This window comes from Rhinolophus hipposideros, assembly GCF_964194185.1.
Source record: "Rhinolophus hipposideros genome assembly, chromosome: 2".
Lineage (NCBI taxonomy): Eukaryota > Metazoa > Chordata > Mammalia > Chiroptera > Rhinolophidae > Rhinolophus > Rhinolophus hipposideros.
Window position 1 is genome coordinate 46,675,191 of NC_138048.1, and position 23,288 is coordinate 46,698,478.

Genomic DNA, 23,288 nt, shown 5'->3' on the forward strand with positions numbered 1-23,288 from the left:
AATATTCACCACCTGTTTGGGAATACCAGGTTCCCTAAAATAAATAAATTAAATAAATAAATAATAAAATCACCCCCATTCTACCAGAAGCCAAGTTCAGTACCCACAAGGAGCCAAAGGGAAAGGGAAAGGGAGAAGCAAACTGGAAAAAGAGAAAGAAGGAACCGGTGACTCACTCTTCCCTTCCCTCACCCTACTTAGTGACAAAGCAGTGAGGTGCTACTCTTTTAAAAATGTCCTGGCAAGGACAAAGAGTATTTTACTTTTATAAGAAAAGGTTCCCATGAAAATCCCTCGGCCTCAAGCTGTGAAAACTGTTTGATGTTCTTAGAGGCCCCAGGATCTTGCCTATTTCAAAGCAGGAAATTAAACGCTAAGAAGGGAGAAGAAAATTGCCAGAGAAGGAAAAAACTTCTCTCCCCCACTTCCTAAAAATTGAGGAGGACTAATTAAAGGGGAAAAAAATACTGTATTCTGCTTAACTCAATTCACAGTTAACAGCCACAGTGGTTTTATATGATTCTAAATAGTTATCCAAATTTTCAGAGGGCACCTCAGGCCATTTTACTCTGCTGAACCCCACTGTAGAGATCGGAGCTGGGGGAGATCGTCGTATCTATAACAACCCACTGCGCCCGGCACAGGGAAGCATTTCATACCTAACGGTCAATGCAAACCAAACTACCACTGCAAACAGACTTGCCTGAAAATCATTTTCAGAAGAAAAATATTCAGTCTAAAAAGATTGACCACACAGACATCAGATGTACTTAAAATACACATCTCACATTAAAAACAAGCAAACAAACAAAAACTTTATGGTACTAGGCCAACATGTGCTGACTACATACAACTAGTACATACTGAAGAAGTGCCAGATCCCTAATGGGAACTTGAACTTTCTTAACGCCCTATAAAATATATTCAAGACGGAATTTCCATTACTTTAAAAAGGCATCTGGGGAATGTAAGACCTGAAACCATAAAACTCCTCCTAGAAGAAAACCTAGGGGGTAAGCTCCTTGACATAGGTCTTGGCGATACATTTTTGGATCTGACACCAAAAACAAAGGCAATACAAGCAAAAATAAACAAGTGGGGTGACACCAAACTAAAACACTTCTGCCCAGCAAAGGAAACCATCAACAAAATGAAAAAGCAGCCTACTAAAGGGGAGAAAATATTTGTACATCATATAGCCAACAAAGGGTTAGTTTCCAAAATATATAAAGAATTCAAACAACTCATTAGTTAAAAAAGAATCTGATTTAAAAATGGGCAGAGGAGCTAAATAGACATTTTTCCAAAGACAAACAGATAGATGGCCAATACACACATGAAAAGTTCTCAACATCACTAACTACAGGGAAATGCAAATTAAAACCACAATGAGATATCACCTCACACCTGTTAGAATGACTATTATCAAAAAGACAAGAAATTAGAAAGTGTTGGAGAGGCTGTGGAAAAAAGGAAATCCTCATGCACTGTTGGTAGGAATATCAATTGGTACAGCTACTACGGAAAACAATATGAAGTTTCCTAAAAAAATTAAAAATATGATCCAACCATTCCACCTCTGGGTATTTATCCGAAGAAAATGAAAACAGTAATTCAAAAAGATATATGCACTTCTATGTTCACTGCATTACTTACAATAGCCAAGAAATGGAAACAATATAGAAATTGTGGATATGTGTACAATGGAATATTATTCAACCATAAAATAAAGAATGAAATCTTGCCATTGGCAACAACATGGATGGACTCTGAGGGCATTATGCTAAGTGGAGTAAGTCAGAGAAAGATACACCATATGATTTCACTTATATGGCGAATCTGAAAAACAGAACTCAGAATAGCTTGATGCTTGCCAAGGGAAAGCGGGTTGGGTGAAATGGGTGAAGGGGTCAACAGGCACAAACTTCAAGATATAAAATAAGTCATGAGGAAGTAATGCACAGCACAGCAACGATCGTCAGTAGTATTGTACTGCATATTTGAAAGCTGCCAAGAGAGTAAATCTTAAAAGTTCTCATCAAAAAAAACAATTTAACTTTGTATGGTGGCAGATGTACAACTTCACAAGCATATACAAATATCAAATTATGTTGTGTACCTGAAACTAATATGACCACCCCACACACTCCCATTTAAAACACACACACACAAAACAGGATACAGAGAAGTAACAATCTACACCGAAGCCTTTATTATCTTTATTATTGCTAATAACAGCAGCTAGAATTACGTGCCAGACACTGTGCCAAGCACCTTACATGCGTAATTACCTCCTGTAAGCTTTACAATCACCCAGAAAGGTTAAGCATTACTATCACCACTTCAGAGAGGGTTGTGATTCGTGCCTTGGGGTGAAAAAAATAAAGTTATACACATCTAAAGATATATCAAATATCACTCAAAAAGCACTTTTATTTACAGTATAGTCTCCGAAACTTTCCCTTCTGGAACATGGAGTTCATCATCTATGCAAAGCAAAGGATGGGGACATGTGTCAACTGGTCAATTAATTATCTAGGGCAGTCTCTTTCCTAGTATGACAGCTAAATTACTGTTTCTAATGAGTAAAACCTAAACTGGCAGTTCATTACAATCACACAGTAACACAGTAAGGTCAAAAGAGCAAAAATTTAAGAATCAGAGAGGTTAGGGATCCATTCCCCATTCTGCCCTGTTACTAGTTTTACATCTTTTACCCTCTAGAAAGACCTCGGGTTCCTTGTCTATAAAATGAACAGATCACCGATGCCATGCAAAATAATGCTCTTTGAAGGTTGGCTCCCCTCCCTTCTCTTCTAAAAGCAAGCTCCAAAATACCTAAGGCAAAGCTTCCAAAGTGTGATCCAAGGAATACCAGTCCTTCAAGGGTTCCTAGGAGCAGCATTTCCTAAACCTCTTTGACTGCAGAATATTTATTACAGCATAACATTGTTTAGGAAATACTGACCAAAAGGCCTTTCATATACTGTGTTTCCCCGAAAATAAGACCTAGCCGGACCATCAGATCTAATGTGTCTTTTGGAGCAAAAATTAATAAAGACCCGATCTTATTTTAACATAAGACAGGATATGATATCAGATAATGATATATAATATAATATAATACCAGATCTTACATTAATTTTTGCTCCAAAAGACACATTAGAGCTGATAGTCCAGCTAGGTCTTATTTTCCGGGAAACACGACAGGTTAAAAAAACAAAACAACACTTTGCTTCAGATTCTGTCAGCTCTTTTTGCTCTCCAGTGTTCATTTTTATCCACTACCTAGTTCCTGCCTTCATTCTGTACAGTTGAGCGGCAAACCAATGTGCATGCTAATACACGAGCACTCCATTTATAAAATACTGTGCGTTAAAACCCAGACATCCTCTTATAAGTGTGGTCTGAAAAATCCAACTGCATGAAAAACAGGGCTTGTAATTGCAAAGTTAACAGAAAACAGTATTTTTCCAGTTACAGAGTAGAGGAGATAGGGAAGGGTAAGTTCATGTTTCAGTGTTAATTTACTAGAATTGCGTGAAATGAAGCAATTATTACAAACAAATGTGTACCTGGCCTCACCTTCAAACAGTAAGTTAGGGTAGAGGGTGGGAGCCAATTATACTGTATCTGAATTTTGTATCATCCCAGAATATTATTGTAATCTGACACTTAAAACACTCATCAACTAAGGAAAACTCCTCTGTGGCACAAAAATTGTTTTGCAAATCATGAGAACTGTAAATCAACTTTTTAAATTAACATTCAACTACTCTCAAAAATTACAAAAACACGTCTTAAAAAGAAAAACACGCTTACGAATTGATGTATTAAAATTTGGTCTCTATACTTTAAAGTCAATGTTTCAAATTTCTTATGTATTTTTCAATAGTCAACATTTGTTAAATGCCAACTAGATAAAGAGGATCTTCATGTTCAAGAACAATACAAATCAACAACAAAAAATACTGAGACACGTGACCACAGGAAACAATAAGGATGGAAGCTTGTGAAGTCTAACATTTGCTTTGAGTCAAGCTACGGTATGTTACCTGGGCTCAAAACTGGTGCCATCAAGTTACCAAAATGGTAGCAAGGCTCCATTTTTGCATAATTATTCACATTCTCTTAGGACACAAAGGAGTTAAAATTAAGAGCTCTAGACTAAATTACCTGGGTATACCCATCAAAACCACCAATTTTTTTCTAATTAACTTCTTCCCCAAACCTTACTCCTACAGCTCATAGCAGCAGTTCTTCCCCTAAACTTGAGAAAGTTCACAGGGTTTCTCATTTACATGTGAGAAACAAATAGATATTTTTTAGTTTCATTTTTTTAAATAAAGTAAAGCCACGTTTTTAAACAATATTTTACTTCTAAGTACATACTGCTAGCTGACAAGCTACCCACTTTCTATCGATGCCACACACAGCTGACCCTTGAACAATGTAGGGGTTAGGGTCTCCAAGCCCTGCTCAGTTGAAAACCTGCCTGTAACTTTTGACTCCCCTAAAACAATTACAGCTATCCCTCAGCATCCACAGGGGATTGGTTCCAGGACCTCCCAGATACCAAAATCCAGGATGCTCAAGTTCATTATCTAAAATGTCACTGAACAATGCACAGAGTCAGCACTCCACATCCACAGATTCCCAGAAGCGGATCAAAAACACTGTTTTCAATCCATGGTTAGTTGAATCCATGGATGAGAAACCCAGAGATATGAAGGGTTGACTGTATATTTATTGGGGAAAAAACACAGTTAAGTAGCCCCACACAGTTCAAACCTGTGTTGTTCAAGGGTCAACTGTACAAAGTAGTGGAGTCAGAGAATCTTGTCTCTGGACCCCAGAAATTAAATATAATTCTAGAACATTTCCTCTATGCTTTAAAAATGCACAGCGAGGGGGCAGCCAGTTAGCTCACTTGGTTAGAGCACAGCGCTCATAACACAAACATCGCCAGTTCGATTCCCACATGGGCCAGTGAGCTGCGCCCTCCACAACTAAGATTGGAAAAAACAACTTGACTTGGAGCTGATGGGTCCTGGAAAAACACTGTTCCCCAATATTCCCAAATAAACAACAAAAATGAACACAGCTATTTTTTAATTGTCTAGAAACTGGCAGTCAAGTTTCTAGAAACTTAATATATAACTAAGGTCTCAAAAGTCTCTCAAATAAGGTTATCACTGATGAACTTTTAACTAGAACTGTGCTTTGTTCTTTAGGAACTCCTCTTACATTTCAAGAAGGGCAGAGTACGCATTTGCTACTTACACAGAAAATAAATCAATCTCTTCTATGTCTAAGAATCATACCCTGGACCAGCCAAACATCTCACAATGTAACAATCAGTCACAGAGGCAGATATCATGTTTATCAATAGAAACCAAATTATTATCCTGACAACATGATTTCTCAAAACCAAATATGAACAGCAAAATTTTAAAGCTGTTTAAGAGGTTGGCTTATTTAGCAATAGAGCCTACATTGTTTATTAATATTTCTCACTCTCTCTGGGAAAGCTCTTAAATGGATATAATATGCACTTGTACATCAAATCAATATTATCTTAGAGACACAAAAAGAAGTCCTGTAAAAATAAAAGTTTTCATAAATCCCTAAAATTACAAGTCTAAGTACATCTATGATAACCAGGTCGTGCCTGCTTATATTTAGTATTGTCTGTTTATATCTTACAGGATAAGCTACTTGGTGAAAATAAAGAAATTGATTTGTCAGGTTTTATTGTTCTGACACTCTCTTCTATCCTTATCCTCACCTACTCCAAATAAAATCCTGGAAGGCTTGAGGGTATTGCAGTAGTCGGACAGGCTTACTGTTTCAAAGGTACTATGCTTCCCAACCAGGGCAACCTAGCAGCCAAGTACTTTCATTCATTCACCTACACATCCAAAGAGTTCAGAGCCACACGGTGCTAAGCACACAGTATAACAGAACTGTCCACATCTCTGTGTCTCTTTCCTTTCCCTACTGTTGCTCCCTCATGTTTAAACAAAACCCAGGTTTAACTTTATAATTTCTTGTATCAAAACTTAAATGTTCCTAGAAACATCTGTGATAGTTTGGTGACCTGGAAACTCTATACCATGGAACCACCACGTCTAGTATTCATGTACTACCACAAAAAATTACCTTCAACTCAAATATGTAGTAAGTAACCCAATACAGAAAGCATGTGCTTCACACTGCAAAAAATACAAAGGTGAGTAAAATACCTTTTTGCCATACTGGAATTTATTATCCCCTAAGGAGAGACAAAACAAGTTAACTAGAACGCAGAGAACAGAGACAGACAGCTAGAGCGTGCTACAGGAGTTACAAGCAAGTGAATCCCAGGCCTTGGGGTAAGGCATGGAAGACTTAAGTGGCTGAGGTGGCCTGTGGGACCCTGAACGCTGGGCAGGTCTTTGAAAGAGCAAGAGGAGACAATATATGGTGAAGAATATTTAGACTAATAAAATTCCGCTGGGACCAAGACAATCACAACAATGACAACTACTGACAAGCACACCAACAGAATCTCAATACACATTTTTAACAGTTGTACGAAAGTACGGGAGAGAAATCATTACTTCCTTTTGCAAGCACCTTTCTAAAGAACATAAATGTCCCAACCTCCTTTAATGTGGTATAAAATTTCAAAATAAACTGAAGATATGACTAAAAACAAAACAAAGCAATGAGACAAATCAATGAAGTGTTTTTTAAACCACATACACTTGAGAATAAACCGCCTATATGATTAGACAGACAACAATATTACACAATAACATAATGCTTGGACAGTATTTTAAACCTGCAGTGTCCAATACAATAACCACTAGCAACATGTGGCTACTGAGCACTTAAAATGTGGATACTCCAAATTAGGATGTGCTGTAAATGTAAAATACCCACTAGGTTGTGAAGATTCGAACCAAAAAAAAAGTAAAATATCTCATTAGTAAATTTTATATTTGATTGCATGTTGAAATATTTTGGATACTCTGGGTTAAATAATATATGTTATTAAGTTCACTTGTGTATTTTTACTCTTTTTAATGTGGCTGCTGGAAAATTAATAATCGTATATGTATCTCACACTTGAGGCTTACATTATATTTCTATTCACTAGCTCGGGTTTAAACAGTTGCTTAATATTAACATTGTTCAGATTTCTGTACTTGCTTCATATTGTTGCTTCATATTGGCATGGTAATCACTTGATCATAATGATACAAAGTAGCCTCTCAAACATCTATGCCTCTGTGTCTAGATACTGAAAAGGTAGGACACCTGCCAAAAAAGTGTGTCAGCTTAACTACCCTTTTGGAGCAAATGTGGAAAAAAGCAACCAACTACATCTTTTCCAGATACATTTACCAAGCAGTTAATGCTGGCTGATGTCACGAGATTACGTTAGATAAGAACTACTCAGTGATACAAAGACATGGGATCCAGGAAATAGGAGAGTGGGCACTAAAGAGCAATGAAAGAAGTTAGAGGATGACAGCTGTACAGCGAGGTCTGAAGAACAACCAGGCCAGATCCCAGCAGTAGGATGAGGACTCTAGGAAAAAGGACACTCCATGGAAAGAAGAGAGGGTGGGGCAGAATCTAGAGAATGCCTGATAAAATTTCAGAGAAAACACGAAGATTACGATAATTGCAAACAAAGCAAAGAAAAAATGGCAACAATAAAGTATTTTTTAATACTTTAAAAGCAAAGAAAATGTGATTGTCACTTTGGAAACAGTTTGAAAGTTCCTTCAAATATTAAAAAGAATTACCTTACAACCTAGGAATTCCACTCCTAGGTATATATCCAAAAGATCTGAAAATATGTCCACACAAAAACTTGTTCACGATTGTTCATAGCAGCATTGTTCACACTAGCCAAAAAGTAGATAGCAATCCAAATGTCCATCAACTGATGAATGGATAAACAAATGGTGACATTTCCACACCATGAAATGTTATTCAGCAATAAAAAGGAATGAAGTACTGATAAATGCTATGCCATGGATAAACCTAGAAGGCTTTACGGGAAGTAAAAAAAGCCAGTCATAAAAGGGCCACATATTATATGATTCCACTTACATGGAATGTCGAGAATGGGTAAATCCAGAGTAAATTAGTGGTTGTTTAGAGCTAGGAGGAACAGGAATATGGGGAATGATTGCTAATGGGTACCAGGTTTCTTTTTGGGGTGATAAAATTGTTCTAAAATTAAACTATGGTAACAGTTGCATAACTGTGAACATATTAAAAACCACTGAACTACACAACTTTAAACAGATGAATTTTATGGTACGTGAATTGTATCTCAATAAAGCTTTTTTAAAAGATGTGGTCATTGCACACTACTTGCTTCTGCCAAAAATACTGTTTAGTATCTAGATACTGCGTATTAATCATTTGAATTATAAAGTAAATAAATAAAACAATGATTAACTAAAAATAATGGCATAATCATATCAGCATGGTAGCAAAAGGAAGATGAGGATGACAATAAACAGTATCTACCATGAGAAGACAATAAATAATATCTAAAAATAATTTTAAAAACTAGACAAAGAGTACACTGATTAAAAATATGACAAACATTACTAAAGGAAACAGCAGTCAGTGTTAAGGCTGCCTCTGAGAAAAGAAATGGGGGACAGAAAACTGGCTTCCATAACAAGACTTTCTGCACTATTTGATTTCTTTAAGTGATATGACTGTATTGCTTTATAAAAATAAAAAAATACACATATTTTTAAAAATGACTAAACTAAGAAGTGCTTGCTGTAGGGGCAGAATGAAACCGTGCGCTCTTAAAGAGGTAAAAGGCACAGGCTTCACCGACACTGACGCACTCTGCGCCTCTGATCTCTCAAGAGAACAGGTTGCTTCATCTAAGATGTTAGAAAAATGGAAAGTTGGAGGGAAAAATAAAGCACCCTTTGTTTTTTTCTTTACCATGAAATAAACAACAATTTGCAACAAGAACACAGATAATATCTATTTGACACTACAAATCATTTTTCAAATACAGTGAGAAATGTTCAAAATGTGCTACTAAGTTAAGTGTTCACTGGTTAGGTCTTAGCACTTTACCTGTTACTGCCAAGAGAAGCATTCTCTCTTCTTCGTCCTTACTCCCCATCTAACTCACATTCAGAAAAATAAGGATGTTTTTTAAACATTTGTTTAAAATGTTTTTTTTAAAAAAGTTCTTTTTAAAACATTTAGATTTAGTGATGAAAAACAATAGCAATTTTCTAGAGTAACTGATTTAAATTGTTTTAATTCTAACACTCTTATGCTAAAGCCAGTGTTAATTTAGGTATGTACGCACAAAATATAATTCCATGGTAGAAATAACTTGTAAACATTCAGAATACCTATGAAAGGACAATACATAAGAAATAGGGGAGCTGGCCCAGTGGCTCAGGCGGTTGGAGCTCCGTGCTCCTAACTGCGAAGGCTGCCGGTTCGATTCCCACATGGGACAGTGGGCTCTCAACCACAAGGTTGCGTTCAACTCCCTGCAACTAAGACCGAACACGGCACCTTGAGCTGAGCTGCCTCCCAGATGGCTCAGTTGGTTGGAGAGCGGGATCTCAAGCACAAGGTTGCTGGTTCGACTCCCGCAAGGGATGGTGGGCTGTGCCCCCTGCAACTAGCAATGGCAACTGGACCTGGAGCTGAGCTGCGCCCTCCACAACTAAGACTGAAATAAAAGGACAACAACTTTACTTGGAAAAAAGGCCTGGAAGTACACACTGTTCCCCAATAAAGTCCTGTTCCCCTTCCCCAATAAAATCTTTAAAAAATATATAAGAAAGAAATAGGAATGCTGGCTCTCTCCAGGAAAGGGAACTGGTATTAAAGAGGAGAAGCAGGAGAAAGACACCACACACAAAATACCTTTAAAATTTTGAATCATGTGAGTAAATTCCGTTTCTTAAAGCAAAATATGTAAATAAACATGTAATTGCCTATCATATAGCATCCAATTAATAATACTGTGATTACTACATATTATGTAAATATATGCATACATAATTATTTATTAATACTGAAACCTTACCAACTCAAAGTATCCCTCTTCCCCTCAGAGTTTAAATAATAACGTGTATAGCGTGAGAGCTCTGTAATTCTAATAGGACAGCAAATGCACCAGTAATACGATCAGTCCGATGGCAGGCATAACTCCAGTACCTGCAGTTATTCAGGTGCTGCCTCTACAAACTCAAAAATCTAGTTAGGAGCAGTAATTTGACTCAGCTCAGTAACTTCAACACAAGTCACGAAGTGGTTAATCACTTAAAAAGAATTAACTGATTTTAAGGAATAAGGGGAAGTAGAGGGAGTCACATTTTTAAAAGACAGGTTAGCTTTCCTTAGAAAAAAATCTAGAACACACAAGCTTTTTAGTTATATTAGCCAATTATGCCCTAAAAATTTCTTAGACCTCCAAAGGGGAAAAAAGTATTTTGTATGACTGTCCTTTTTCTGCAGATCAACAATTAAGATACCCACCTTTTCAACTCTCATTACATAGGCCATATGTGTATTTGGTAAAGTTACTTTCTAATAGCTAATCATAATTCATAAAGAAAGCTTAAATAAAGGACTCCATGCAGTGCCTTCAAGCATCCCAATAAAGAGAAGATATGGACAGGTCAGAATCCAAACAGCAACTCCATGTGTACCACCGAAGAAAAAAAACAAAACAAACCTTAAATCAAATAAAATATTGTGGCTGTGTAATAAATGTAAATGGACAATGGAAGAAAGAGCTGGAAACAATATTCTGAGCTAGCACACTGAAGACTTTAGTACCTTTATCCCGATCACTGAAATCCAACTAGAGTTGGTCAACCAGACAGAGAGGAGATGACCCGGATCTCTTCCTCATCACTTTAGTGACCAACAAATTAGAGAACGTCTGAAGTAGTGAGAAGTTATTATAGAACCCCAGTTATCCAGAACAGATTTCCCTGACACCTGCTTTTTTTTTTTAAGGAGGGCACAGCTCACAGTGGCCCATGCAGGGATTGAACCGGCAACCTTGCTGCTATTAGCTCTAACCAACTGAGTAACTGGCCACCCCATGACTCCTGCTCTTTTAAAAGACAGTGTAGTATAATTTAACTTTCTCTAGGTTAACATTTTGAACAATGATCAGAGTGATTTCCCCTGAAGCTCGAAATAATCCCAATATGCTTGTTTTCCTGAATTGTCTGTCTGTTCTTTTTAGTCGGTGTGATGCTCTGTATCAGTATCCATTCATTCATCCCCTTCTAATTTGCAGTTTTAGAAAACCAAAACAACTGAATGAATTAGAACTATGTGTTAAATAATAATAAAGAAGTCTAAATAAAAACCAACCTATGAGCAAAATGTATGCACCATTTTTCTGGGCATTTCAGCTGTTTGGAAGCTTTTTTGGTTTACTTTCTGATTGTCAAATATCAACCTATTCCCAAAAGATGATATTCCAAGTAACCCAATTCCAATTCCACACTGATGTATAGCTGTTATTTGTAAAAAAAATAAAAATAAAAATAAATTTTAAAAACCAACCCTGAAGGCTCACAGTTCCAGGCATAACAAATGTCCAATAGATACCTGACTAATTGGTTGTGCGTATGTAATAAAAAAAATTTTAAGAAAGCCTTTCATGAAGCTTGCTGTCAAACATCAAAAGGAGGACTAGAACATTTATAAGACTATACAACCTACAAGAAGAGAGATACAATAATCCTTAATTATGGCAAATTTGGAAAATCACATTCTCATATTACCTGGAAATAAAATACACCAGATTTACTTATTGTTCGAACAATCAGTACTTTTCAATAAAAACCAGAGCTCTGATTGAACATTAAACAAACAAAAAAAATACCATATATTACTTATTTTTCTTCTTGTGCTGGCATAAGTCCTAATATTTTCATTTTCAGTATTCGTCTTAAGAAGTTTTCCCTGAAATCTTGAAAGAATTAAGGATTTTTTCCGAAGAATTGTAAGTAGTTAAGTATTGTATTTGCTAACAGGCATGCCTGAAACTAATTTCAAAAGCAGTACTAATAATGAAAGTCTTACACAGTCACTGTTAAATTATCAATGAAAGACTATCCCAAAAGCAAAAAGCACTTCAGCCTATCTCTGGAATCCAAGTGTTAAGGTAACAGGGATCCATTCTCTATAACATACACAATGCAAGGGTTCTAGAATCAGAATGCCTGGGTTTAAATTCTGGCAGAGCAACTTTCTGGCCAGGTAATCTCGGACAAGTTGCTTCGCCTTTCTGAATCTCATTTACCCCATCTATAAAGTGGGGATAGATAATAGTATTAGCTACTTTGTAGAGTTGTTATAATTAAAAGGAGATATTATTGCACGTGAAGAATTTGGCAGAATACTTTGCACACAGTAAACATTAAATAGGTATATGACATTCATGAGCACTTTCTATTAAAGCAACCTATTTATTTTTAGCTTTCTAAACCAAGGATTTCAAGATGATACAATTAATGGTAATGAAAAAAATGCAGGACTAATGTTACTACTTTGTACCAATGTTACTCCTATTTTTGCCTGCATACCTGCGGGCCGGCTTTAGGGCATGCGTATCCAATTCTAAATCTGTAAATTCATTTAAATTATACCATCGTCTAAAATACAAGTTTCTTGAAAAGTAGTTCTTCCCTTGCCAGAAATGTTTACTTCTATTATTAAATGGATCTGAAAGGACAATCAAAAAATACCAACTCCAGACTATGTGAATGACGGAACATGTTAAGGGTTCCTATCTGCACCACTGTTGGCCATTGCACTTGAGACAAAAGGAAAAGCTGATTTGGAAGAATGTTTCCAAAAAAAACAATACATTATTGCCTTAACCTGATCAAACCAAAGTGCTTCTAAAAAACCTATTCAATACAAAAATGTAAGATTCAAACATTTACGAATTTTTAACTTGCATATACCCTTTGAAAGTAGATCTTTCTCCTCAAAACACAACTAAGTGAGGAGGATTGTAAACTAAGATTCCAAATCAACAAAGTTGTATCTTTATCTTATACCAGGTCAAGTACATTACAGACACAAAAACATATTGAAATAGTTTACTAAATGCCCATTATTTGCTGAGTATTAACTCATTTTTTTTAAAAAACTCAATAATAAATAGAATATCCCTTTACTTTATCAATTTAATGGTAGGAAACTCTTGGGAAAACGAGTTATTCTCCATTATTGTCAGTTTTTCCCTTCTGTTCTATTTACACAGGTATTTATATAAACAGACGTTTCTACATCACATTCAACCAATTTCAAAGACATTTACATAACCAAGGAAGATCTGTAAAACCTAAGATAGGAACAAAGATTGCAACCTCTACTTTAAAACCAATGAACCATAAATATACTTGTATCCTTGAAATCATGCAAGATTCCCTTTTCACTCACCCTGTCTCCCCCCAAAGTATGCTAGAAAACGACACTAAACATTTCAACAAATTCATTTACTCATGGTTATTATATTCTTAGTAGTACCACATCCAGGAAATCAGGTTGGTCCTGTTACTACTAGCCTGTACTCCTGTCACACCCACGAACTCTGCCCCTCCATTCTCCATTGGAGGGTGGAGCATCGCAAGAGACAATCTCACTGCCTGCCCTTCCCCATCCCTGTCTCACATGCATGTGAGTCTTATGTTTAAAATGAGCACACTAGCACTCTAACAAATGTTTATGAAAAAGTATGGAACTGGGGCACCGGGGTCAGCACATGCGTGTTTCACAACCTTCTCTATACATTGAGCGCGCACGCACATGTGCATACACATGCACAGCTCCTTCAGTCTCAGAATCTGCTGCTGACATAAAAACTCTGGCGGTCCCAGCCTTGCTGTGTTCTCCAAAACAGTATCTCACACCTGCAACTCAAGTTCAAAACAAGCGGCAGACAGCACAGTGTGCAAGCACTAATTTTCAGTTGAGCTAGGCCAGCGAAAGGAGAAGATGTCACTTCCTTTTCTAAATGCCATTCCCAATCAGCCACAAATGGGTTTGTGCACCTATGGGTTCCCTTGAAATTTCCCTTCTCCAGGCACATGTGACAAGAAAGCATGCAATTATTACATGAGGGTCTTAGTGTCTTACCAACCCTGGAAGGGGCTGGTTGGGAAAGGAATGAAAATAAGGTTCTGGTTTTCAGTCTCACACATGAGCTCTCTTCCACCGACAACATGGATAATCTAGAAATTGGCTAAATTCTAATAACCTAATTTTTAGAAGTCAGAAAGAGATTAAACTCCCTTGGGAACAGAGGAACTCTAAGATGCCACCTACTCTTTGGTTTTAATCACCATAGGACTAAATACTGCACAATAATATGTAACTACCATTAATCATTCCTCACTTAAAAAAAAAAAAAGATCTAAGAAAGCTTTATTATGAGGCAATAACTTAAGTGATACTCGACTTATTTTCTTCTTTCCAAATCCTATATGTAAGCCGAGGCAATTAGCTAAATTTTCACCTATACCAAAGGATTTATTACTAATATTTTAACCAAAATCACCATAGACAGTCCTACTTTCTCTATTTTGAGTATAATATCATGTGAATTATTAACTATTAACATTTATTTAGTAACATTTATTGAATAAAAAATGTTGGCGTCACCACAGTAAATAAAAAGAAATATTTCAAATATACTGATTTAAACTTGGGATGAATGCTTAACTCAACAAAAAAGGCAAAAACTACTTGTTACAAAATCAACTTTTAGTTTCTGCTTGAAGCCTTCACGAACCCAGAAAAGGCTGCTATTATTATTACTACCATTGTTTTAAATGCAAGGTTTACCCGAGAATAATCATTATTTATGCAAAAACTTTTTAAGTTGTATCAAAGATTCAAGGCTATGTAAAATATCTGAAATTTTTAAGTCACAGTTTAGGTCACAGCAAAAAAATATTTTCATTGTTATCATATACTTAACCATGGAACTATTACAAGTAGATTTCAAGTGTGAGGCTTTTATGTGAATCTAAATAAAAAATTATGTTCTTCTTTAAGACTTCAATGGAAAGAATTTAAATAAAAACACTTAGTTTACTACTCCCCAAAATAAATCCAACATTTTTAGGTGCAGAAAAATTAGAAACTGCAATTTTAATAGGCTGGAACCAACTGATGTCTGCTGAATTTCAAGGGAATCTATTGTATATTAAATTTTTAAAAAGTGAACTCATCTACCCTCTCATCTCAGCACTTTCTCAATCTTCCCATTACAATCAACAATATAACTTGGCGGTCAAGTCTTCCAGACCAATAACATCAGAATTTATTTTTAACTCCTGACTCGTTCCCAAATATTCCCCTTCAATCCAATCCAAAATCCTGCCACTTCTTCACTCACACTATTTTCTCAAATGTGTTCTTTTCATCCCATTTTCACATTTTACTTTATATTCCCTCATAATTCACAACATACACAACAATCTCCCTAAAAGGGCTCTAATATCTCTAATCCATCAACTCAGCTACCCAAATCATCTACAAAATCTTGTTAAACAATCTACAGTAAATTCCAATCTCTCTTGAATCTCAACCAAACTCTTACAGACCCCCTCTACCCCTTCTACCCCCATCAGCTAATATGAACACATTTCTCAAATTCCATCACTTCTTATTTTCCTTTAATTAAAATTTACCTACTTGCTTAGTAAGTACAAAAATCTTCTACCTGTCATACAAAAATCACCATTTTCTGTACCTCTGTCCATTCTTTCCATCTAGAATCCTTTATACTTCTCTGTCAATTGAAGTTACTGCCTCCTTCAACATCTGTCTTAAAACACACCTCTGCAGGAAGTCTTCCCTCTCCAACCCATCTGCCTCACCCCACTTACTGTTTGTCCCTCTAAAAAAAGCATTATATTTGTATTTATACACTTACAGTCATCACCGTATTGTTTTCATCTTTTGTCCTTAAAACCTGCCTCTACAACTAAATCATAAGCTATTGAGGCCACGGACTACAATTTCTCATGCATCTCTTCTGAACAGGGGCCCCTTAGAACACTAGCACTCTAACCAATGTTTAGCAATTCCCTTCTAAAATGTCCTTAAAGTCAGTGTTGTCAAAAACAATTAGCACTGAACTCCAGCTTTTTTAATGTTAAGTTGACCTATATGGTAACAGATAATTAAACATTTTAACCTACACACTTTATAAGGGGTTCCCCTATTAGCCAACATCCACACTATCGAGAATTAAGGAGTCTTTTTCAAACAAAATCCTGGAAACAAAATGAAAAGTCCAAAAATTTAACATCGTAAGCTATTCTATTTGGCTGTCTAAAACAGATCTAATAAATTAATTACCTAAAATTGATTTTGAGTGGTTTTTAAACTATATTACCGAGATGAAAAGCAAACACTCCACTACCACAAGAGGCTCTTAAGTAGCTATTACAAAATTTGCTTCATCATAGCTGAAAATTACCCCAGAATTTTAAAATATTCCTTTCAAATGACCCCAGTGCTTAGAAAGCCTGAGCCTTCCCTGAAAGATGCATCATCAGCTTCCCTCTTCACATACCCTGCATTCTGTACAAGCCAGTCACCAAAAAAAAAAAAAATTAAAAAATTTAACTTTCAAAAATAATCTTCCATTCAGCTATTACCTTAGACTACCCTATTTCTGGCAAGTTCCAAAGGCCAACATGACTTGAAAGCCTGAGTTCAATTAAAATCATTTTATGTTGCTTAAAGATATAATCAATTTCACGTACCAGCATACACTTTATTAAAAAAAATCTCAGTTCTTCATTCTCTCCTTCTAGGCAACAAACTAGTTTTTCGTTACCCTCATGGTGCCCCTTTCCTCAGAAATAAGAACATAAAGCTATATTTTTGTCAAATTCTGTATGTATGTTTAAATAAACTGTCATTAAATAGCACATAAACATACCTACAAATAGAGATACATTGGAACATTGGACACTTAGTATAACACCTCAAGAACACAGACTTTTCAGCATAGATCTGGGATAAGAATACAGTGTAGCAACATCCCTGAACACAGTCCAAATTTCCCTATTATATCCAGGATCACAGCCTTCTGCAAAACCTATGATGGAAAGGTCTAAATCTTATAACTAAATCCAGTTTTATCTAAATGTGACAGGAAACCAATGCAAGAGTATTTTAAATAGTCCTAAGAAGGGACCCCAGAGCTCTTCACGTAACAAGTAGTACTGAATGCAACGCCACCCCAAAATTGAACTTAAATGATGGAGTCAATAACAATTAACATCAACATTGAACTTCATATTTGGCAACGTGACAATACAAACCTCAATCAAAACTTGGACCAAGTTATCTTTCGATTAAACATAATTATATAGTGGTAGATTGGTAATGTCAAAACGGGACGATTAAGAGCACACATTAAACCACTTATCCAATTTAAAACAATGCTTGTAGACACACTACTGCTACTGAGTATCAGTTCCCACCCGCCCCTTGTAAAGGGAACGATCAATGCTCGCCTCCCAACGTTAATGCTGGTTACTGAGCAAGTTGATTTCCGGATTAAGAACAAATACTTTGTATAGTTAAGCAAGAAAGAAATGTTACGGAGACTGTGACACTCAGTCTCTCTCTATTAAGTATACAAAACTATGGCAACCTCTGAGACCTGAGCTAACTAAAATATCCCTCATTCCAAAAGACACACACCGAGCAAACGTACATAATGGTTTATGAATCAAGCGTTGTCCTTCTCTTTATCCAAAAGGATGAGCAAGTAAACACTTCCACCACTATTTTAACGTGGAAATACTTAAGCACTTGATGAAGCTGACTATCAACAGCAAGGAAAGTATAAAAAATTAGGCGCAAACCAAATCATCCAAATAAAAAGCGTATTCTCGCAATTCAAGGTTAATGAGACCGGGGGAGGGAGTATGGGAGGAGAAAAGAGGGAGCTGCCTCATCCTTGACTGAAGACAGGTTTTTTGCCTTTTTCCATTCCCTCTGATTGTTATTATCAGGAGGTCTAAGATTGGAAGATCCTGGTATTTCAAGGTTTGTTATTCTAAGGGTGAGGTGGCGAAGGGGTGTAAAATAAAATCAATACTCACTGCTAACTTTCATGCTGCCAAAAGCTGAAGGCTGCTGCACTGGCTTGCAGCTCTCCGCAAAGGAGGTGGTTCTCGGCCGGCCTGACATGATTGCTCTCTTTCTGAACCACCTTTTCCTCCCGAATTACCTTCTTTTCCCTCCTTCCTCCTTTTCTTCCTTTTGTTTTATGTTGGGGTGTTAGGTGAATGATAAATGCAGCATGAAGTTCTCCCGCAAGAAAAAGAAAAAGACTTCGTCCTCTTGGCTTTTCACTCCTTTTGTATGTATAGCTACAAAACAACGAGCGATGTATTTCTCCTTCAAGACGGATCAGTCTGGATATTTAACATATAGATGATTTGGGGCTGGGAAAAAATACAATTCTTTCTCCTCCCTTTCCTTGGAGGGGAGAAAAGAGGAGGGGAGAAATCCTAAAAATATATATATATATATATATATATATATATATATATATATATATATATATATATATATATATATATATATATATATCACGCGACACAGGGGTAAATACTTGATTGAAAAATAAGTACTTTGAATATTGTATTTTCCTCGGGGATTTTTTTTCCGAGTCAATGAAGAAGGGAAGCGGCGGAAGGATCACGAGTCTCACGCTTGAAAAGAAGGGGGATGGGAAGGAGGGAGGGAGAGGGAGGGGGTGGCTCGGAGATGCGACGGAAAACGCTGCGGCTCCGGCGGCGGCGGGCTCGGGCGGGCTGACGGCGGGGGCTCGGCAAGCTGGAGGGCGGCGGAGTCGCGAGTCAGTCAGAGGCGGGCGGTGGCGGCGGCTCCGCTCCTCATTGCGCCAGGAGCAGCTGCAGGCGGCGGCTGGATCCAGCGGCCATGGCGGCGGCGGTGGCAGAGGCAGCTCCCTTCAGACCCCAGGCAGCGGCTCCTTGACTGCTCCCCATACGCCGGGGACATGGGAACCCAGCAACCGCTTCCGTCCCTCGGGGCCCCCTCCCCCGTCCACGGCACCAGCGCGGTCGCCCTCCCGCCCCTCGCCTCTGCTCGGTGCCTACTCAAGAAGTGTCCGCGCTTTGCCCCCAGCCCGGAGCCCTGTCAGCGGCTGTGGGGCCGACTCCTCCTTGCTTCCTTCCTTCCTTCCTTTGTCACTGGGGCCGGGCGGCGGCGGCGGCGGCGGCGACGGCAGCACAAACCCGCATTCGCCCGGGTCAGGGGCTGCTCTGTGTGAGGAGAGCCGTCTGCGCAGCCGCCTGGCTCTTCCCCACTCCCTCTCCCCCCTCCTACTCGTCCTCCGCCTCCTTCCTCCCCCACCCAGCCTTACACCACCCAGCGCCCCGCCGCCCGCGTAACAGGAGTCTGGGAATCGCCGGCCGAGCCCTGCGCCCGCCGCTTCGGCTACAGGGCCGAAGCCTGAGCGTAGCCAATCACGGACGTCGTATGTTTGCGGCTCCTCCCGGAAAAAGCCGATGGGCCTGAGGACCCAATTAGAATGTGCCGCTGGAAATCCACGCCCGGAGTCCGAAAAATGCCGAAGATGCCCGAACCAGAAGAAGGTGGGTTTGTCTTGTTTTGTGGCTGGCTAGAAAAATTCGACAGTGGCAATAGTGGCCAATCAGAGTCGCCGGCCCTCACGAAACCGCCTGAAGAGTTCAGGGCAGCGAAACTCCGAGTCGCGGGTGAAACAGCACGGCTGGGCTCCGTGGCTGCTTTGTAATTGGCCAAAAACTCCGCTGGGAGTGCACCTCCCTAGGTGATTGGTGAAAGGAAGGGGGCTTCCGAGGACAGTCTGGCCAGTCACAACGTCTCCTCCCTCGCCAAGGAGGGGAGAAGAAAGCAAAGGGAGGGCGTCTATAAAGCGCCTTCTCATTGGTCTGAAGCTTTGGAGCTAGAGTTGGGGCAAAAGGGAAAAGGAGGGAGGCCGAAACCCTAGCGATAGCCAATCGGCACTCACTGCCTTCCAATCGCAAGACCTAGCTGCAATGTGATTGGCCTCCGACCTCCGGCGGCGGTCCCAGGAGCCAGAAGCAGCTCGACTAGGGCCGTGGCGGTGGCTCTCAGACCATGTGGAAACCGCAAATAGGGAGCGCGGGCCCTCCACACAGCGGGTCCGAAACTGCTGCGGTCGCTGGGCTGAGCTCGGAGCGCTCAGGCGAGCAGTGGGCTTAGGGGCTCTCCCCGCCGACTGCAGGCTCTAGGCGGGGCGCGGCGAATTCTGCGCCTCCGAGACTCCCTTCGGCCCAGGATAGCGCGTCCCGAGCACCAGCGTCTTCCCCGCAAGGGCCAGATGGGTCCAGGCGCCTCCCCGGCGGGGTGCGAGCTCACAGACGCTAGAGGGGGAACAAAGCTTTCCGAGAGGCAGCGCCACGCCCAGCCGTGGGGGCCATTGATGAGAAAGAGGGAGACTGTGCCTGGTGCGCGCGGCCAGGCCGGCCTTCTGGAAACGCCCCCTGAGAAATGAGCTCATGCTGGATGCGCGCGCTCCTGGGGCGCGACTGCCCAGCGCCAAACGGGCCCCGAAATCAGGTGAAGGGAAATGCCATCAGGCCGGATATCCTGAAACCTCCGAGGAAATGGGGAGTCAGACTAGCCCTTAGTAGCTTTTGGTCCTTTGGAACCAGGGTGATCTATGAAAGTATTATTTAAGTAGGTTTCACATAGAGCCGGGGGTTCGTTGTTCTACAGGAAACCACTTCCTTTGGTTTGCTTGAGGACAGTGAGATGTGACTACGTCAGGATAGCAGAAAAAGTAGAATGGACGGCTATCCTGATGGTAATCCCGTGGTGCCGGTGATTTCCACCTGAAGAGTCATCTCTTTCTGTTAAAATACTATCTCCAGAAAGCGCATGTAAAAATACCTATATGTAGCTATTGCTTTGACAAACTGATGAGGGACTTAGGGCAAAACAAACTAAGCTTTGATCGGAGGCAAAAAAAAAAAAAAGGTCTAGGTAGGGTTTGCAGATAGGTCTGCAGGGGCCAGAAAAGTAAAGCAAATGAGTAAAACTGGCCTGGTGTAAGTCAATGAGGAATGATAAGGAATGTGGCAAATTGGAGTGTCCGTGCTGTAACTGAAGGGAGCAGCTGTTCAGATCTAGCAGATTGTTGCCCTCAGGAATGTGGGTCCAGGGTTCTAAGGTATTCTGTGTGTTTTTTTCTCTCCCAAGAGAAACCCTAATTGGTGTAAAATATCTCTTTATTTTTAAATGTTAGCAACCAGCATTTCAAAACCCTGAAGGCCAAACTAAACATCCTGGGGTAAATGTGGCCAACATGCAATCAATTTGTAATTTCAAACCTGAGCATGGGTTTTATAGCCCCAGAGCAGTAGAGGCTCTGAGATCTCTGGATGTCATGGAGGAGAGTAAAGAATGTTAAAAGCAAACTCAGTGCATGGCAACTTTGCCAATGAATGTTGCCTCTCCATGCAAACTATTGTTAATGAACAACCTTTGTCACTAGACCCTAAAAATGCTGTGAGGTGCTCTAAGTCCTGCCTCCCTCTTGACTCCCCATCCATGCTCCCAATTCTACCAATGGGAAAGTGAATAACATGTTTAGGTTATACAAATTGGAAATATGGCTATTCTTTTGTATATAATAAAGTACAAAAATAGTCTACCTTAAGACTGATTGTTGTTGCTGCCTTCAAATAGTTTGAACTGATGCTGTTTAAAAAAAAATGTTTTGACCAAGACATGGGGAATTTTTATAGGAAAAGTGTTTCAGTCCAGAATTAGGACTTAAAGAAGTTTATGAGAAAATACAGAACTAATGAAATTAACATTCAGTGTTTGTTTCTCTGAATTTTCAAACACTTGACTGACCTTCCCACCTGCTGTTAACCACTTATTAGTTTGTAATAATTTTAATAGGTAATATTTCCTGAGTGTTTACAATATGGCAGACACTGGTCTTAAGTGCTTCACACATACTATCTCAAATTTATAGTAATCTTATGACATAAGTACTGTTATCACCTCTGCTTTTCAGATGAAGAAACTGAGGGCCTGGAAGGTTTACTAACTTGCTAGGTCCACAGAGCTAAAGTAGAACCAGGATTCAGAGTCACTGTTCTAATACACACTTCTCTCTCAAGCAGTCCCCACCTATCCTGGTATGTCTTGCTTTATCTTAAAGTCTAAGCCTTATGTCTTGAACTGTTTGTGCCTAGTTGTGAACATATCCCCTAGTTTGGTTTATAACAGTTTGGTTTCCTCCAGAGCTTATTAGATGTTCCCTTGCAGAGATGAGTGATTCTGAGCCACAGTAACAAACCAAAGGACTAGGAAAAGATATAGGGGGGAAAGCTGGGTGGTACACAACAGGTTAAGTAGCGTAGTAGAAAAAAAAAAAAAAGAAAGGTTAGTGAGCATGCCCACAAGATAATAGTTATAAATTAAAATGCACAACGAACAGGCTTATGTAGTAATAAGAAGTACAGGCATACCTCGGCGATATTGCAGGTTCAGTTCCAGACCATTGCAATAAAGTGAGTCGTAATCTTTTTGCTGGTTGTAGGGTTTTGCCTTCAATTTGTTAAAAAACATCTGTGAAGCGCAGTAAAGCGTAGTGCAATAAAATGAGGTATGCCTGTATTTGTATAGCACTTTGCACTTAGAAAGTACTATATGTTTAGGAAGTACTATTATTAAATTATTAATGTTTTTACAAGTGAGGAAACTACACACTTGAATAAGTGACTTGCTCAGAATCACTTAGCTCAATTTTTAGTTGCAACTAGAAGAAAATATAAGCACATTTAATAAGGAAGATAGCAAAGAGAATATAAGATGCTGTTTATTTAGGTGAACCCAGAGTCAACCATTTCAAACAGTAGTAAATGAGCAAACTCCTCCTAGGACCTCATTTACATAGCCAATATATGTTAAACACCTGAATTTTGTTAGATACTGCTCTTCAAAATTTATATGATACGGTCTCTGCTCCAGGTACTTGTAGTCAGATACTATGGGATAGAAAAGAGTTATTTAGTAATGAACCCTAGGAAAGCCCTCCAATCAAGGTCAAAGTGAAGATTACGAGGTAGGGAAAATAAATTTACATTTATTGAGTCCCTGTTCAATCCTTCCCAAAACCCCAAGAGAGACATTACTAGCTCTTTTTGTAATAGATGAGGGGGATGAGCAATAAA

General features: G+C 39.0%; 1 protein-coding gene across 2 annotated transcripts in view; it reads right to left on the minus strand.

Annotated features, from left to right (window-relative positions):
* The window catches only part of GSK3B (glycogen synthase kinase 3 beta), a 185,973-nt gene extending 167,397 nt beyond the window's left edge, over positions 1-18,576 (minus strand). The window contains exon 1 of one of the 2 annotated variants that reach the window (XM_081064959.1): positions 18,168-18,576. In XM_081064959.1, the coding sequence (XP_080921085.1) occupies positions 18,168-18,255 (88 nt within the window). In that variant the 5' untranslated portion in view covers positions 18,256-18,576. The remainder of the gene's footprint in view (positions 1-18,167) is intronic. The other variant, XM_081064958.1, reaches the window with a different exon arrangement.
* Between the last annotated feature and the right edge of the window lie 4,712 nt (positions 18,577-23,288).